The 19,162-nt window shown below is 46.6% G+C and overlaps 2 protein-coding genes and 1 long non-coding RNA gene across 3 annotated transcripts; 2 read left to right on the top strand and 1 right to left on the bottom strand.

Moving 5' to 3' along the window:
- Nucleotides 1–914: 914 nt before the first annotated feature.
- Nucleotides 915–2,048, top strand: LOC4350654 (uncharacterized). Its single transcript, XM_015760197.2, has one exon. It carries the CDS (start codon nt 959–961, stop codon nt 1,799–1,801), a length of 843 nt encoding a protein of 280 aa, XP_015615683.1. The 5' UTR covers nt 915–958; the 3' UTR covers nt 1,802–2,048.
- Nucleotides 2,049–10,416: 8,368 nt separating this feature from the next.
- LOC9270214 (leucine-rich repeat extensin-like protein 3) lies at nt 10,417–11,778 on the bottom strand. The gene has a single exon (XM_015759928.3). The coding sequence runs from the start codon at nt 11,635–11,637 to the stop codon at nt 10,594–10,596; it is 1,044 nt and encodes a 347-aa protein (XP_015615414.1). The 5' UTR covers nt 11,638–11,778; the 3' UTR covers nt 10,417–10,593.
- Nucleotides 11,779–12,855: 1,077 nt separating this feature from the next.
- On the top strand, nt 12,856–13,570 carry LOC136354000 (uncharacterized). The gene is made up of 2 exons (XR_010737654.1): nt 12,856–13,188; nt 13,253–13,570. It is a non-coding gene; the product is annotated as an uncharacterized lncRNA (long non-coding RNA).
- The last annotated feature ends 5,592 nt before the right edge of the window (nt 13,571–19,162 follow it).

The raw sequence follows: 19,162 nt of genomic DNA, 5'->3' as shown, positions 1-19,162 counted from the left end.
TGCATCCTTTAGTCTATTTCTAGAGGTACGCGACAATATCACTCTAGCTGAAGGCCATAATCATTTGTCGTACTATAGCATATTTCAATATCTCCTCAACAATATCACTTTAATCGACTAGAATCATTTGTCGCACTATAGTAGATTTCAAGAGCTTCACAACAATACGAACATTAGTCGGTTTCTAGAGACACACGAAAATATTACTATGCTCTAACAGGAGGATAAAAATCATTTGTCGCACTATACCAGATTTCAAGAACTCCATGCAAAATCACTCTAACCAAACGCTAGAAATCGCTCGTCACACATCAGTCCCGGTTCCTAAAGCTACGCAACATTATTACTTTAATCCGGTACAAAAATACTCCCTCACACTAACCAAACGTGCTCCAAACATCCACGAACTCACCTCGATTACTAGGCGCAATTTGCCAACTCGATCGCGCCATTAAAATTTGCACGGTAGAAGAGGAGTAGTAGTTGTCACGTTGGCACGCACGAGTGGATGGATGCACGAGCGTACGTCGCCTCGAAATGGATCCACGGTCACACACACTGGCTGGCACCGTCGCAGGCACGTGGACTGAACACCGGGCCCCACATTCTGACACACCCGCATCTTTTGAATATCTCTATATGTATTTTTTATATTTATACAGTAGTATATATAAAAAGAGAAAAAGGAAAATAAAAAAAGTGGGAAAGCCAAGCTGGTAGTGTGACGACTGAGGAACTAGCTAGATCCAAACGCCGCGCAAAAAAAGAAAAAAGAAAAAAGAAAAAAAATGCCGGTCAAAGTGTCAAACCTGCCACCCCCACGTGGGCCCCACCCCCACCTCCCCCCTTCCCTCTTATACCCACCTCCCCCCACACCACACGCCATTATCTCCCACCTCCACCTCCACCCCACCACCACCACCACCTCGCCGCCGACGTCGCCGCCGCCGCAGAAGCCATGAAGCAGTGGAGGTCGCTCGTCGCGCTGCACTCCTCGGCGCCCTCCTCCTGCTTCCCGCAGCCGCCCGCGCCGTCGCCGTGCCCCTCCCCGCCGCGGGAGGAGGAGGAGGAGGAGGAGGAGGAGAAGCGGGAGGCGGCGGCGGTGAGGCTGGTGGGGAGCGACGGGAAGGTGAGGACGTACAGGAGGCCGGTGACGGCGAGGGAGCTGATGCAGCAGCACCCGCGGCACCTGGTGTGCCGCTCCGACGCGCTGCTCATCGGGGAGAAGATCCCGGCGGTGGCGCCCGGCGAGGTGCTCGAGCCGGGCCACGCCTACTTCCTCCTCCCCGCCCACCTGTTCCACTCCGTCCTCTCCTTCGTCTCCCTCGCCTCCTCCCTCCTCCTCCTCCTCTCCGCCTCCTCCGCCTCCGCCGCCAAGAAGCAGCAGCAGCGGCCGTTCGAGCTCCTCCGCACCGCGTCCGGCACGCTCCAGATCAAGTTCTCCGACGACTTCCTCCTCGCCGCCGACGACAAGGTCGCCGACCTCGCCGCCGCCGCCACCAACCCCCCCGTGCTGCGCGGGGACAAGAAGCTGGAGAAGGAGTACGAGGAGCTCGTCGGCTACAGCAAGGCGCGGCGGTGGTCGCCCAAGCTGGACACCATCCAAGAAGTCGTCGCCGCCGCCGCCGGTGACACCGCCACCGCCGCCGCCACCGCCACCACCACCAGAAGATCCTCCAAAGGTCGAGGCCTCCCCTTCCTCGGCAGGCTCGGCAGCCGCCGCCGGCGAGAGGCCGCCGCCGCCACCACCACCACCACCCTCGTCTGCGGCAATGGCGGCGCGGTGGCGTGCTCCGGCTAGGCTAAAATCAATTAATTAGTCTCCGGGAGGGTAATTAACGGGGGTGATTAAGATTAAGCTCGATCCGAGTTCAGTTTAGGCGATGATGATTCAGCTGCAGCTTCGACTGCAGCTGTGTCCGCATTTGTAATTACAGAAAAGTTTTGGTGCTAATTTGTACATGGTTTTTCGTTGCATTCTGATCAGAAAAAAGAAAAGAAGAAAAAAAAAAGCAAGGCTGCGTGGTGGCAGGCAAAATTTCAACTCACTTTTGCTTTCCCCTTTTTTCAGTTTCTGGTTTGTTTAAACTTTAAACTGCTTCCTCCCCACATTTCACATCCTGTGTGCGCGCCCATCGAGTCCAGCAATACAGTGGTATCCAAATTTCCAAAACTGATTACAAACAATTTTGTAGGCATGAATACCATAATTTTCATAGCAAATTCAAATTCCACTTGGCATAAACCATTCAAAAATATTTGGATCGTTCAGTGCACACACTCACTCACACCGAGATCTCTGCAGCTAAACCGCACGTAGCACAAGCCTTGGTCAAACTGCAAATGCTGTGCATAATTCAAGGCACGCACGCACGCACGAATTTTCAGGTGCCGTTTTACCCAAGCAAAGTCAGACGGAATAAATCGAATTCGAATACAAATCCAGTCAAAAATGCTCATCATGACGGTCGTTAGGCCAAAAAGAAAAGAAAAAAGTACGTAGAAAAAAAAAAGTCCAAATCACTATGGCGTATATTACGCGTTATGCCGTTATTAACCGGTGTTCCAAGCGGATCAAAACAGTGAAAGATTCGAATATGCCTCTACGCATTACGTCATCTTGTTCCTGATTAGTGCTAAGTATCTTTGTTAGCTAAGGTAATTAGTAGTAACTTTTGACAGTTGTTGTTAAGTCAGTAATTATTTCGGTCAGTTACTGTACACTGAAACGCATGTGTGGCATGTGACGCGTGCGTTTGTTTCCATGAGAGATGTCGAGATGGGAGCAGTTTGACCGGGGTCAAAATTAAAAGGCAAGATTGAATTGAAAAGAGAAAAAGAAAATTAAAAGAAAGAGGAGAGCACGTTCTCCGAGGTTAAAAAAAGATTGAGAAATTGGGGGCATTATACTTCCAGCTCACTGATCCTAGCTCCCGGCTCCGATTCAGATCCAAATCCGGCGCGCTAATCACACACTCTAATTAAGCACTAATCCACTTTGATTAGGGCTTATCTAATGGCAGTAGCCGGTCAAAGCCGTGACACTATCATGATCCCCTTTGCTTTTATTTTGATTAGAATTTGGTGTGTGTGTGTGAGAGAGATGAGAATGCCGGCAGGTGGGTCCCAGTCCACAGCCTGTCAATGTTGAGACTAATGGAGTAAGTGTGAGCTAGAGAGGGCCTATTGCTATATTTTGTTATGCAATGACAATTGGATCTAGGGCCCACCGCCGGTGAGTTTTGATATGAAACTTTGTGAAATTAGAGGAGGTGCTATATATTAATATTGGTATAGTATTAGTTTTTATTTTCGTCGGAGCTGGTTAACATTGTGGGTAGTCTCATGCGATCGTATTAATTTCATGTGAATTTTCAAGACGCCGAGGCTCTTTGCTCTATTTTGATATTCTTTTTATCTGTTTATTATGATGGCAGAGTTGTAATCTCCCGTGTCATTTAATATAATATGTCCGGTTTCAATAACGAGTATTGACTAATATTTACACGTGGCGACTTGAGTGTGGTGGTGTTTGTTTGACGGGAAAAAACCGGGAATCATGTGCACTAATTGAGTGTGCTAATAAGCTGGTCAAAGTTGGTACTCTAGATGCAGGGTAAGACTTCTCCTTTGCTTGCCTTGAACTCCTTCATTATTATCAGTAGGAAATTGAGCAAGTAGCTACTATTGCTAGCGGTGGGACATTAGCTAAGTTATGAGCTAGCCATCGATGGCAGGTGGGCTCAGGGTGTAAAATGTAATTAAGGTCTTGTTTAAAGGAATTGTAGATCACACGAAGTAGATGGTAAGTAGCCAACTGATAAGAAAAAAAAAAGGGTTTTGAAGAACTTATGGTTTTTTTTCTTCTATATAATCGTTCATTTCTAGATTTTTCAACCATTAGATTTTACGACCTAAAGTAAAATTTAGGCAATATGAGAGAATTGGGATTCAATGGATGTAGCTATTAAAAACTCCTAAACATGTCCTATATAAGGATCAGATTGAAAAAAAATTGACATTTTTCATAAAAAAATATGAGCATGTTGAAAATTGAATACGAAACTTTAGGATTAAAACCACACCCCCTTTATCACTGTACTATCGGGCATCTTCTCATAGCACTTCCTATATATGTCGGTGTGAGAGTGTTAATCAATTAACACAAGCATCACAAATTTCGTTTGAACACAGTACCTAACTGTACACGTGGCAGTATCACTACTCAAAATTAAGATGGGAATTAAAATAAAACAATTAAGCATGTGGGCTCTAGACTATATAATGGCCTGTTTTTGCTTAGAAAGGTAGCAATGCAAGCAGTGCTACTCGCTTAGATGTCAGCACACACACAGTTTTGACCTGATGGTCAAAGATGGGGCCTTGGATCCGGGCTTCCAGCCACCATTATCTGCTCCATCACCCACATTTTTTTAATTTTAATTAATTAATTAATTAAGTGTAGGTTATAGTGTACTCCTACTAACGTCAGAGGAGAGTATCAACTTGTGCAATATACAACAGCTAGCACATCGTCTAATTAGCTGTACTATCCGCATAGTCAATCAGTAGAAAGGCCATGCTGGAGTATTATATACAGATCTGTGATATTATCTTGGTAGCCAGTATGTAATTATATGAGATCTCTATGTATATATAGACTAAAGAGACACTCATATGCATGATTTCTTACATGATGTGCAAACAAAAAACCAGGTGAAGCTTATATGATTAAGCTAGCTAGGTAGATCTACTTTGCTTGGATTTTTTATTTAGGAGTATTGCTTGTTGAGTTGTGGAGTATAAAACTACACCAATTTTGAAATTTAATATATAACTTCAAAATTACTAACTTGGTTTTCTTTCCTTAATTTATAATCACTCAGGTTTGCTTTGGAGTTTGGACCACTAATTAAAGGTAGAAATGTAAAGACCTTATCCTGAAATTATTTTTCGTTGCATTGGTTACGTATACTCCCTCCTTTTCTTTCTATAAGGTGTATTATAAAATCGAAATATCATTAAAAATATAATTCTATTGGAACAATTTTTACATACCAAATATATATATTCATAGTTTGAGTAATTAGTTTTGAATTTGTAACTTTATAATATTCCTTATATAAAAATAGTTGGAGTATATAACTTGTACTTACAGTAATTAATGCCAGCGGAATAGTAAGAAAAATATGCTCCTACAGTGTATGCTAGTCATCATATCAGAACAGGATAAGATAAAATGCCAGCTGACAAGATTTTGCTGGTATATCCATCCTTCACAGGAGTATTTTACTACACACGTACTGTGATGTTACTCTCAGGTTAAGGTAATTAATCCAGTGCCAGGGTAATTAACCAAGGATGAAGGGGACAATGCAAGGTGTGGATTGCTTGCCACGTGTACCGCATTCATGGTCAATGGTGGGAAAGGGTTTAACTGGGGACAAGGTAGCGGTCAGAACGGGGTTTGTCCCAGAGAGGATAGGCGACCAATCAGCGAGCAACACGTATACGTTTATCTCTCTACCTTTCCCTTCTTGGTTTCGGGCTAATTAACGGAAGAGGAATGCAGGATTTAACATGTGCACGTTCAGATAGTCAAAGTCAATTACTCCCTTCATTCTAAAGGCACGACTGCTTTTTCTTTTTAGGTTGTTTTATAATACAAGATGTATAGATACATGTAATTAACTAACGCATCTCTCTCCTAAATTCGTTATTTAGAGTCTTGATCCTTAAGATCTATAATCAGGGCCGTTGGTAAGTGTGTCCACCGAATATAGCCCCTACAAATTAAGACCTTATTTTTATTCTTTTTAATATATTGTAATGTGTTCCAAAGAGATATCCCGTATTATAGTAGTCATTAATTCATTCATTCGTACCACCCTTGAGAAAATTATGATAAACTATTTGGTTCATTTCTGCACCCTTGAGAAACTTATGATAAACCATTTGGTTCATTTCTGCACCAGAGAAACCATCCTGATTTGGTTTAGACTCGTGACGACGATGTTTAAAATGCCCCCTGTGAGGTTGAAAGTTGAAACTCTGGTCTCTGCCTCTCTGGAGAAGAGACAACCAGCGGTAAGCCGGAGGAGCGCACTGCTGATGCTGCGAGATTAGACAACAGATTGATGGATATGCATCCATCCATTCATCCATCGGTGGAGTTTGTGCGCGTGCGCTTACACGAATAGACTGGATATTAGTACGACACGACACATGGACCGTGCCATTGTTTTGCACTCCATGGATAGGTACGATACTTCTCGATTACTGCCCCGTCATAAAATAGTTGTTTGAATTTTTTTAGTCAAAATTCTTTTAAGTTTGATCTAATTTATAGAGAAAATTATACGACACCGTCAAACTAGTTTTATTAAATTTAATATTAAATATATTTTGATATAATGTTTGTTTTGTATTTAAAGTATTACTATAGCTATAAACTTGCTCAAACTTATAAAAAATTTAACAAAGAAAAAAAAATCAAACAACTTAGGACATAAAACAAAAAACAAAGAAAGTAGCAATAAAAGATCATATATGATATATTTTAGTCATGGAAATCTGAACAGGAATCGCTCGCGCGCGTGTGCGTACAATGCTATGATAGTGATAGGCGTGCGTGCTCTCCTTCAGCTCCTGCTCCCCACATGGCCATGGTGGTGGATGATGCTCCTTCAGCTCCAGCAACCACTACTCACCACCAGTGGCCTAGATGCAGCTACAAACTGCGCCCGTGCTGTGCCATCGTTTGACCGAGACCGACCAAATTTTTTGTCAACTAGTAAAAAGCATAACCACGAGCTCCAGTTAATTAACTGGTCTACTCCTCCTGCACTTCCTACCGATCGAGTAATTGTCGATTACTAGTGCTGTCATCCCTTAACTGATGACTAACTAAGCAAGATGATTAAACAACGTGTACGTGGTGACTTCGTTAATATCAAGATATGTCGGTCTAATCTTCTGGAGATGTTTATAGGGGTAGGATTTACGTGTTTGTGTTCACAAGGACGATGAGTGTGACCGTGTTATTAGCGTCTACATTTACACTGTGTTTTTTTTTTTAAAAAAGTCAATGTGTCTGTTGCTCACGCCATTGCACCGTTTTGGGCTGCTCCATGGCCTCGGTTGGATTCTACATTGAAGGAGGAGGAGGAGGCCTTCAAGTGTTGAGCCCAAAGGCAGCAAGGGCCAGAAATTTTGGGCCTATATTGGGCCTAATTTACCAGATAAGGTCGTCACTCCCTTAGTTGATAAAGTCCGCTTGAGATACCTCGCTGTGGGTCAACTTTCATTAGCATCAATCGTAAAATATGGTACAAAGCCACCCACTACTCTCAAAACCAGTGTTAATCATGTCCCTCGATAATTTGGACAGTGATTTTGTTCTTTATCCTACGTGACATACTCCATCCGTCTTTAAAATATTTGACGCCGTTAACTTTTTTAAACATGTTATACCATTCGTTTTATTCAAAAACTTTTGTGAAATATGTAAAACTGTATGTACAGAAAAAAGTCAACGAGTATTAACTAGGGGTGTGTTTGGTTCACGGTCATGTATGGATAGGATATGGCCATCCATATTTTGTTGGATATAGCGATCCAATTTTTTGTTTGGTTTGTATGGATATGACAATCCAATTTTTTGTTTGGTTTGTATGGATATGACGATCCAATTTCTTATTTGATTGGAGGGATATAGCATGGATGGGAAAAGCCAAAAGTTAATGGGACCCATTTGTCATATATATATTTTTTAACAAAATATAATCATCCGAGATCTTATTTTAAAGATTTAATTATAAAAAATATAATGGTGTAATCAAATCATAAATTAGATAAACGGTTTAGGAGAAAAAATTATTTGGAGCTTGCTTAACAGGAAATCAAACCAACCACAGCCAATCGGAATAGAACACATCACCCAATCCAAAACTGGATGGCTTCATCCAGCCAAATCAGCCGGATGCACTCATCCAGCATATTGAGAGAATATTCCCTATTCCAGGCTACCCCATCTACCCGGCCCTCCAACCAAACACTACAAAAACTCGAGCGGCCATCTCCCATCCACATCCAGGCTCATCTATCCAACCAAACACACCCTAGGTCTTTGTGGCTACCTGGTGCTTACAGAGCTACTGTCAAGGAAAAAAAAGGGTGGGACCTATGTAGGGCCTTGACCAATTCAACCCAGGGCAGCAAGGCCAGGAGTTTTGGGCCTCTAATGGGCCACTTGGTTCCATCCTCTGCCGAGGTTCACCTAGTCAGACATAGCGGCCTAATATAGAGGAGTAATTTTCAGGTTCCTCTGCTGGTTAGGGTGTGTTCGGAGAGAAGATTGTAGAAATAAGTTCACCGGAGGTCCCTTGACTTAAGGGCGAGATTTTTCTAAAAGGCCTTGTTTGGTTACACCCGGATTTAATCCGGGCTAGTAATGATAAGTGTAGTAAGAAATTTATGATAGATACAATGATAGACCGGGATTTATTCCGAGCTGGGAACCAATTTACTCATGATAGGGACAATAAGAGACCAGGAATCAACCCACTAGTCAAGAGTTGTGGAACTAATTCGGATGTTTTGTTGTATCTATCATGAGTAAATTGGTTCCCGGTCTGGAATAAATCCTAGTCTCTTATTGTATCTATCATAAATTTCTTACTATACTTGTCATTCCCGGCCCGGATTGAATCTGGGCGTAACCGAACAAAGCCGAAATATGTACCCCTAAACTCATACAAACTGTGTACTTAAGGTCCTAAGGCAGTATATATGGGTGGTTTCGCTCACGTGGCATCCTAGTCAGAAAAAAAAAAGTACGTGGGGGCCCACATGTCAGCTGCACATCTTTTTTCTTCTTCTCCTTCTTTTCTCTCTTCTCTCTTCTCTTTTCTCTCTTCTCTCTTCTCTTCTTCAGTGAGGGAGGCCAGCGGCCGACGGGCGGAGCAGTGATGGGCGGGCGGCGGGAGAGCGCGGCGGCGGGCCTGCGAGGAAGCGGAGCGGCGGCGGGCAAGCGCGGTGGGGGAGTGGGGAGAGACAAAGCGAGACCGGAGGAGGGAGAGAGAGAGAGAGGAGGCCGACTGGCACCGGCGTTATCGCCCGGTTGCGCGACGACGATCCTGGCCAGGTCGAGGTGCGGGTAGCGGTGGAGCACGGCGCACTGTGCACCTCATGTCCTCCCTGTCACGCTCGTACGCATCTCGCGCCTTCTCCGCCAGCGCGCCCGCCGCCACCGCCTTCGTCTCGGCGAGCTCGAGCTTGGCCTTCACGTTCCACAGCTCCTCTAGCAACGCGTCCGCCTCTGCGCCGGCGTCGCGCTCCCACGCTCTCATGTAGTAGGTTGAGGCGATGACGTCGCCTGTTTTGGCAATGACGAGCTCGCTCTCCTGCGATGGTGTCACGATGCCCTGCACAGCTGCGTCACCACCTTCCACTCGCCTTCCGCCGTGGCGGCACTATCTGGCAGCAAACCACCAGTTCGCCGCCTGCGGCCGTGCTCGCCTTTTGCCAGCCGCCCCGCTATCGCGCTCGCCCGTCGCTGCTCTGCCGCTGTCGCCTACCTGCTTCGCCTTCCGCTCGCTTCCGACGAAGGGAAGAAGCACGACAAGGACGGGGGTTGCTCTGACCGCCGCCTCGTAGTGGTAGACAGTGTGGGTGGCGGAGACGCAGGAGCCGGCGGGAGGCACGACGGCGAACTCATCCGCCGCGCTCCGCTCGCCGCCCGCCGCCGCTCCGCTGCCACACAGGCCCGCCGCCGTGCTCGCCCGCCAGCCGTCGGCCTCCCTCGCTGAAGAAGAGAAGAGAGAAAAGAGAAGAGGAGAAGAAAAAAAAATTACAGCTGACATATGGGTCCCACGTACTTTTTTAATTTTTTTGTTGATTAGGATGCCACGTCAGCGAAACCACTCATATATATTGCCACATGACCTTGAGTGCACGGTTTGTATAAGTTTAGGGGTATACATTTCTCGCTATCAAGTTGAGAGTCCTCCGTTGAACTTATTCCAAGATCATGTAGTAAGCAACACAACTGGTTAGGGAATAAACACACGTGAAAAAAGAGAGAGTAGAAGTTAGGTCATCTAATTGTCTTAAACAGTTTAGCAACGAGGACGCACAGTCTAGTAGTTTGAATAGAAATTAAGACTATAACCTTAAAAACTAGATTTATTTGGCTTTTTTACAGAAAATTTTATATAATAATCTTGTTTTTGAAAAAAAAAAATCATCTACCCATACACAGCATTACAATAAGCCCATATGCAGCAGCTCCGTCGAAAGGATGATGACTTTTCCTTTACACAAGAAGAGATTTTTACAGCTTAACATGGAGAAGAAGAAAAAAATCCAGAAACAAACTAAACATTCACAATTGATCTTGCTCAAAACAACCCGACATGCTCACAAATCCACAAGATCAATTCATTGTTCCCGTCCTGGCGATTAAAGCATTCACAGTTAATTTACAGATCGAATCCAACTCTTTCCTTTTCTTTTGATGAAAAGCAGAATTCAATTCAACTTGTGAATTTGTGATATACGCAAAGCTCAAATCAATTTAGCAGAATTCATCATCTACAAGTAGCGAGTCCCGGGTTGGGGGTACAAGCTGTACGGCGCTCCCGCCGCTTCTTGATCCGGCAACCACGCCGCCGGCGGGGGGTAGCACGGCGCGCCGGGCGGCGGCGGACGCGGCGACATGTACGACGGCAGCGCACGGTCCACCGAGCGATCGCAGCATGGCGCCGATCTTGGCAGTGGTGGTGGATACTGCGATGAGGCTGACTCCGGCGGCGGCGGTGGCGGGTAGGTGCTCGTCGGAGAGGGGAAACTGGGCGCCGGGTAGCCTGCCGGCGGTGGCGGGTAGAAGTTGCTCGGTGGTGGCGGCGGGTAGCCGGCGATGTACTGCGACGGAGGAGGCGGCGGCGGGTAGCTGCTGTTTGGTGCGAAGCTTTGCGTCACGTGAGGCGGCGGCGGCGGCGGCGGTGGAGGAGGAGGGTAGCTGCTCGGCGGCGGCGGTGGGTACAGTGAAGCTGACGGTGTCGCGGACAGCGATGGCAGCGGCGGGTAGCTTGCCATCGCCGGAGGCGGATACGGCGCACCCGACGTCGTCGTCGTCGTCGACGTCGGCGGTGGCGCGCAGCAAGAGGAGGAGATTGGAGTTGGATGATCCACCTGCGGCTGCTGGTACGCGCCGCCGCCGGTGACGGCGAAGGTGAAGCTGAGCTTGCCGTTCGCCTTGCCGTCGGGGGCGCACACCTGGTAGCTCACGTGCCTCGGCGCCGCCGCCGCGCCGTCGCCGCCGGCGACGGCGAGGTCTGCCAGCGGCACGGACACCTTGCCGACGAGCTTGCTCCCGAGCAGCGGCACCTGCGCCTTCACCTCGAACTGCAGCATACCATCCGCGGCGGCGGGGAGGTCGAAGGCGAAGACGGCGGCGTCCCAGTCCGGGTTCTCCCCGCCGTCGGGGTCGCCGCTCGTCTTCTCCCGGCGGCCGGCGAGCGACACGGCGGCGTAGAGCGGCGGCTTCTGGAAGGGGACGAACGCCTTGACGCCCCTGCAGGAGATGGACCTGATGGTGACCCGCCGGCCGCCGCCGCCGCCGCCGGCGGTCGACATGGCCTCCGAGAAAAATCTTTCTTGGAAAGAATTGGGATTTTGAGCTTGGAGATGGATCGATTTGTGGCTGATGGGATCTTGGTGGCTAAAGATTTGACCTTGTGCTCTTTTGTTTATTTGGATGATATTGGATCTAGGTGCAATCAATCAATTGGGGAGCAGATAGTATATGCTGTTACTGTGTTCTTTGGCTGCCTGATTTTTAACTGTTCCTAATATTTTTTTTTACTTTCATTTCTGGATGCAATAAACAGGAGGCAAGTGTGTTTGTGTGTGTGATATATATTTGCATTTGTAATTATATAAAAAAGCACTCAAAATGCTGCAGTCTCTCTCAAAGAAATCAAGTTCGTTCAGTACTATTTTAGACCCCACAAAGCAAGAAAAATTGTCTGATAATGCAGTTGGTTGTCTAATTTTCTTCTTGCTTTAGTCATTGCACCACCTGTCTCTTTCTTCTTTTCCCCAATTCCACACTCATTTGATATTTGGTAGCCGTACTATGTTGTGACTGTGAGAGGCCACCATACATACACTATATTAAAGCAACATTTGCCAATAAGAGTAGAAGCTGTTTTACCAGGAAATTGGATAAGCTGAAACCCATCTAACCATTTGTGATAGCACAAAGCCATAAACTGATGTGTACAGGCCCATAGATCACAAAACCCAATGTAGCACAAACCCAATCCAACACAAGAAAAAAAAAACAACGAAAAATTTCGTACCAATGCTTAACGCTTTGGAGCACATGGACAAAATATTCATAATCAAGAGATGAACACGTCCAACCATGCTGTTGCATCCTATGAATTAGTACAATGGCAAACTAAGTGAAAGACATTACACTACTTGATTATGAGAGCACTGAAGGGATATCTTCAAGGACAAGGTTATTTCATCTATCTTACCAAACTTTATATATATATATATATATATATATATATATATATATATATATATATATATATATATATATATATATGAAAATGGTTCTATACACCTGGAAGTATACACCTGGAAGTATGTACACCTGCTCTTATCCACCGTCGATCTGTGATTAGCTTCGATGGATCCTGATATCGGATTAACGAGCGGACCCGTTTAACTTTTTAACTAGAAAAAAAATTACGTACCCCTTAATCACAGAAACCGGAATGACATGAGCTCGCATAATTCCTCGGTCCCACCAGTGCATCGGATACGAAAATCAGGTCACTGGGAGAGACCGCGATATACCAGAACTCGGAGAAGGCGGCGGCGATTCATCGTCGATTCCGCGACAGCAGCGAGATTCATCGTCGATCCATGGCTGCGTTGCAGGTGACGGCGTGATCCATCGGCGTGGCGACCTGCACGCGCGGCGCGGCGGCGGTGTCGACCGATCGGCAACATCGTGCGGCGGAATTGCAGGTCATCGTCCTCCAAGGCAACGGCGCGACGGGACGGGACTAGTCGACGGTGCGATGCAGCAATAGTTGAACTAACCCAGGCGGCATCAATCACTCGTCGATCTCCCGCAAAGCCTTTTCGAAAGCGACAATGCATGTGGTTAGTACTACTTAATTATTTCTTATGTCGTGTATATCATATCAATCTTATCTTCTTTGCCCAGGCAGTCGTATGGTGCATATGCACACCTCGGAGAGGCTAGTGACGCTAGTCGTCGCTAGAGTCCGCAATATGGTGTGCTTGCACTTGCTCCGATCGAACAATCGGGATCCCAGACGATGGCTGTGCCGATCTCCTGAAATCCATGACGATTGGTTCTTGCTTTTTAGTACATATATATGTTTTTGATGCGAACGGCCGACTGAGGAAATGATGCTGAAATCCTGACAGTAATGAAACCATCTTCGTTTTCTTTCGTTTTTGAAACATTCAGTTCATCCTCTTTATTGGCAGAATAGATCGATCGAGGATATTTGCAGTATATGCAATGCAATGACCATATCGTGCATGTATGTAGCTCCATAATAATTAATTATGCACCCACGCATTTCAGGTTTAGATATATACTACTGGTCTATTTCAGTATATAGCTTATGAAAAAAAAAGAATCGGTATTCGGAAGATCAGTGCCTACTAATTATAGTTCAATGTGATATGTGTGTTTTTCTGCCATGACAAGTACATACTGCTAGTAAATAAAAAAAAGACACTCACTAGAACGGATACCCTCATCTCAATCGGGCACAGCGTCCGTCACAGGCTAGAAGTCACTGATGTGAAGAGTTATCTCAATCGGGCAAACAGCCGTCACGAATGAATATATCTCAATCGGGCCCTAAGTAAAGCCCGTCACCGATAGCTTTGACCCAGACGACCAGTCAAACTATAGCCCGTTACAGATGACCTATCTCTATCAGGCCACAACTAGCGCCCGTCACAGATGACTACTAACCTTTATCGGGCCTAAACTAGAGCCCATCACAGATGATACTCATCTCAATCGAGCCTAAACTATAGCCCGTCATAGATGACTGATGACCTCAATCGGGCCTAAATTAGAGCCCGTCACAGATGACTGCTGACCTCAATCGGGCCTAAACTAGAGCCCGTCACAGATGACTAGTGACCTCAATCGGGCCTAAACTAGAGCCCGTCACAGATGATCTCATCTCAATCGGGCATTTAGTTATGGCCCGTCACAGATGACTATAATCCACAAAAAAAATAAATTTTGTTTTTTGGCTAGCCTCAGGCCTTTGCTAGCCATGCCCGCTGCAAAGATGACAGAAACAAACGCAGATATCCAATATCCCCAACTCCCCAGCATCACCCATTCATACATATGCATTCACATACACAGACATCAACATATTTCACACAACCACACATTCACAGCCATCTCATATTTCACATCCATTCACATATTTCACATCCATTCAAATATTTATCATATTTCACCTGCAAAACCGAGTTAATTGGATCAAATATTTATTTAGCAAGTCTTAACATAAACATATGAAATATATACATAAATATAAGCATCACAGTTACATCACCACAGTTGCATAATAAGTGTTCATCATTGCCTAAACATAGAAGTTCAACATTATTCATCATTTTAGTTTAAGCCTAAACATTCCTTTGGGATTAATTATTTCGCGGAGGATGAAGCTGGCTATCTCCTCGCGAACCTCCTCAAAGCTGGTAGTCAGAGACTTGGTTATTGTGCCCTACATTGTCATAATTCCAGATTAGTTGATCGATCATATATAAGTACTAAAATGTAGTTAGTCTATCACAATTGAGACCACCGACCTCAAACTCAGCCAAAGTCTTCACCTTTTCTCTATACAGAAGTCGCATATTGTGGCACACATGGAATCCGCACTGGTCACCTATTTGTTGCTTCACCGAGAAGTCTTTTTTGTGGATGAGGGTGTCATGTCCTGTCTTCCTGAGGCCTCCTCTTTGCACGTATTGGGCCCACGCTTCATCTATCGCTAGTTGAATTGGGGTCCAATCATATGCGTTCTTATCAATTCTGGAGTTCAGGTAATGACATGTACTCCATTTAGGTGTTATGACCAGAATGATCCAATGGGCACTGCGGCATTAATATAGTGAAAGTTAATTAAGTACTCAAGGAATGTGTCATGCTGTTGTGTATATTTAGTTAACACACTTACTATTGATTATAGGCACACATAATGTACTTCTTGTCTCGGCGGGACCACAAGGTGTCGTAGATGTAGTTGACCATTCCTTGACGGTTATTCTGGAGATTTGTGATAGTGACCACTTGTGGATCAAGGAAGGCAACTTCCGGTGCATGCTTCTGACACCATTGCCAACTTAACCTACACACAGGATCAACGATCTTGTAAGCAAGTTAAACCGATTGTTATTACCAGAATGAGTTGGGCGACAATACTTACAAGGAGTAGCACTTAAGGAGGCTTGTGTCCACCACTCAGAGCCTGTAGAGGTCGAAAAGATCCTTGAAGTCGACCACGATATAATTTGTTGGACCAAGGAAAGGCTTTCCATCGTGCTGTCCAAGGATATTGGTAGCTTTACTTGGCTTCCTGGCGTTAGATTTCTCCATGTAGTATAAGTGAAGGTCCTTGCAAGCGGTGCCCATTGCGGCAAGCACGTCATCTCCAACCAATGGCATGCCTAGTTGGAACTCCTGTGGAGTGACGTATTTCTTCTTGACCTCTTTGCCCTTAGTCTCTTCCTGGCCCTTGCCCAGATCTAGCTTTCTTGGAGCTAGAAGCGAGGCCTGCACCTTTCCTCCCCTTCCTCTCCCCTTTGCTTCGGGTTTATCGAGAGTAATTCTCTGAGGGGAAGAGTGTGCCTTCCTGCTCTTCTTCATCGGTGGGGGTTCATGAATCGCCTTGCTGTCGGCCTCCGTTCGGTCCTCCCCGAAATCCGTGTCGTACTGCAACTGCACATCGTAAGATTGTGCATGACGATCTTGAGCAGGAGGGGCTGAAGGAGCAGAGGCGGGTCTCTTTGGTGGACGACCGCCTGGTGCAGTGGTTGGCCTCGCTGTAACCCTGATCTCAATGAGGTCCTTAGGCCATTGGATGAAGGTACCACGGGCATTTCCTAGTGAGAGGACCTCGTCGTTCGGTGGATACTTCAGAGGGAACAGCTCGTATTCAGGCTTCACCGAGTCGACTTGAACTTTTGCACAGTCGGCCCTGAGTTGCGCTCCATGCACTCTTGTCTCTGGGGTCGGCTTGTACGCAAGTCCCTCGGCTGCTGGAACAGTGAAGATCGGCATCACCCTAACTGTGAGGGTGCAGCTCGTTGGTTCCTGCGATAGATTAATCAATTTTTTTAGAATATTATATATCATATGGATTCGTTACGTCTTTCATGTATTGAGTAAGTTCACGGTTACCGTTATGTGGTCGATGGCGCTGTCGACCGATGTTGGATTTTCCGCCAACTCAGTTGATGCGCAACTGCTGCGTTTTTCGGTGGGACTTCCTAACTCTTTGTGCGCAGCAGTAGCGGCAGCCTGGGGGATCTGTTGCTCTTCTCGGATCTCTTACCTAATCTTGGCCCTCATCGACTCGAGCTTTTCGTCGAATTCAGATGTCAGCTCAGCTCGTATCGACTCCCGGATCTTGGCTTCAAGGCGTGCATCTTTCTTCGCCTTGTTGGAAGTCCGCTTCTTGTACTGCCACGCGTAGTCTGGAAATCCATACTTCCAGGGAACAGAAGACCCAACGCCCCGTGTCCGTCCACGGTGTTCCTTGTTGCCCAACGCTTTCGTGAGGAGGTCGTCCTCGCGTCTTTGAGAGCAGGCCTCTTGCGAGGCTTGTTGCTCGGCAACCAACTCCTTCTGCATTACAATTTAGTGGGGTCAAATAAACTGCACGATGGGAAACAATGCGAACATCTAGTTTGATTAGACACTTACTATAGCTTCGTATACTCGTTGATCTTCTACATTTGGCATGAAGATTGTGCCATCATCATGTTTCTGGTACCTAGCCCTGGCCCAGTTCCTAGCCCGAGGGTGTGGGATATCGCCAAACACGAGCGGTGTACCACGATTCCTTCGCTTCTTCATCCTCACGCTGCCATTCCTCTTCCTTACCGGCATATCCGGCGGTACCAAGCCGGTGCGGATGCTGGTTCCTAGTCTGGAGCAAGCGATATGCCTCGCTTCTAGCTCTGGACTCGGGGGTCGACTTCTTCGCATGGAATTCCGACCAGACCTGTTCCGTGATCCAAGGAAATTTCTCTCTTGGATCTGGATTTGCCGGGTTGTAGACGAACTCGCCGACTAGCTTAGTCTTGAAGTTCTTCCAAGCAGTGCCCATAACCTTGAAAGCAGCCCGCCTGAGACGGTCCTCATGCTCCGCAGGATAATCAAAGCTCTCCTTGAACGTTAGCCAAGCAATGTCCTTCTCTACGGCCGGCACGAGCTTGAAGTCGTCTTGCAGAATAATGAATTTCTGCCTCCCTATGACCCCGCAGATAGACCTAAATCGGCTCAATATTTTCCTTGGAGATGTCGGCAACCCTACGGCGTCTACCGCTGTTATGCGGAACCGTTCCTTAGGAATTTTGTTCCCTGTCCTAGGAGTACGTGCCCTTGAGGACCCACTAGTTGTCGTCGACATTGGTTCGCCTTGCTGAGACATTGTCTACTTTTTTCCAAAAAAACAAAAAAAAACACAATTGAGTGCTACAATCTATTACAATGAATTGAATGTCACTTATAAAAATAAATGAAATATATAAATAAACTAAATTGCGCATATCACAACGATAGAATGAATTGAATGGCACATATAAATAAATTAAACATATCATCAAATCCTAAAATCATAAATTCACCTCATACCATCTATTCATCCACATATCATGCATCTATCACTAAATTGATTAATGCACCACATTCCATCTATTCATCATCATGTCATCAATCAAAAAATCATCCGTTTACCATATATCATCAATCCCTAAAATCATCTATCACTAAAATCATCTATCACTAAATTCATTAATGAACCACATTCCATCTATTCATCATCATGTCATCAATCACTAAAATCATTCGTTCACCACATATCATCAATCCCTAAAATCATCTATCACTAAAATCATCTATCACTAAATTCATTAATGCACCACATTCCATCTATTCATCATCAAGTCATCAATCACTAAAATCATCTATCACTAAATTCATCCCAACATCCACATTTCATCCCAACATCCACATTTTCATTATCAAACACATGCAGGTAGCAGAGGGAGGCGCGATGGAGGACTCACATGAGGTCGGCCGGGGGGGGGGGCTCGGTGGTGGCGGCGGCGGGCTCGGTGGAGGGCGTCGCCGGTCGGTGGAGGTGGCGGCGGGCTCGGTGCAGGCGGCGGGCTCGGTGAAGGAGGAGTTCACGGCGGCGGCGCCGGTCGGTGTAGACGCCGATCGGGGAGGTCGGCGTCGGGCGGGCGGCGTCGGGCGTCGGTGAGGAGTAGGTGACGACGATGAGGAAGGACGTCGCCGGCCTCGGTGGGGGCTGCTGTTCGTGTCGGTGAAGAGGCAAGCGGCGACGACGAGGAAGGCCGACGTCGGTCGGTGTAGAGGCTCGGTGGCGGTGGCGGCGGGCTCGGTGGAGGCAGCGGGCTCGGTGGCGGTGGTGGCGGGCTCGGTGGAGGCGGCGGGCTCGGTGGCGGTGGCGGCGGGCTCGGCGGCGGTGGCGGCGGGCTCGGTGGCGGTGGCGGCGGTCTCGGTGGTGGTGGCGGCGAGGGAGGACGACGGCGGTGAAGGAGGAGTTGGCGGCGGCGCTAGGGTTCTAAGGAGGCGGGAAACTGTAGCGGGACTTAGAAAAATTTTCGATCCGATCTGAGAAACCCTAGTTATATTAGAGTGATGAGTCATCTCAATCGGGCTTTGCCGTAGAGCCCGTCACAGATGACTCATCGGTGACAGGCTCCATACTAATGCCCGATTGAGATGACATTCAGGCCCGTCACGGATGACTCATCTGTGACAGGCCCTAAGATAATGCCCGATAGAGATAGATTAATCTCTATCGGGCTTGAA

The sequence above is a fragment of the Oryza sativa genome, chromosome 11, assembly GCF_034140825.1.
Source record: "Oryza sativa Japonica Group chromosome 11, ASM3414082v1".
In the NCBI taxonomy this organism is placed as follows: Eukaryota; Viridiplantae; Streptophyta; class Magnoliopsida; order Poales; family Poaceae; genus Oryza; species Oryza sativa.
The sequence above is the reverse complement of the archived record's forward strand: the minus strand, read 5'-3'. Positions and strand labels throughout refer to the sequence as shown.

Coding starts and splice junctions, on each gene's coding strand:
- LOC4350654 (XM_015760197.2), top strand. CDS start 959: ATGAAGCAGTGGAGGTCGCTCGTCGCGCTGCACTCCTCGGCGCCCTCC.
- LOC9270214 (XM_015759928.3), bottom strand. CDS start 11,637: ATGTCGACCGCCGGCGGCGGCGGCGGCGGCCGGCGGGTCACCATCAGG.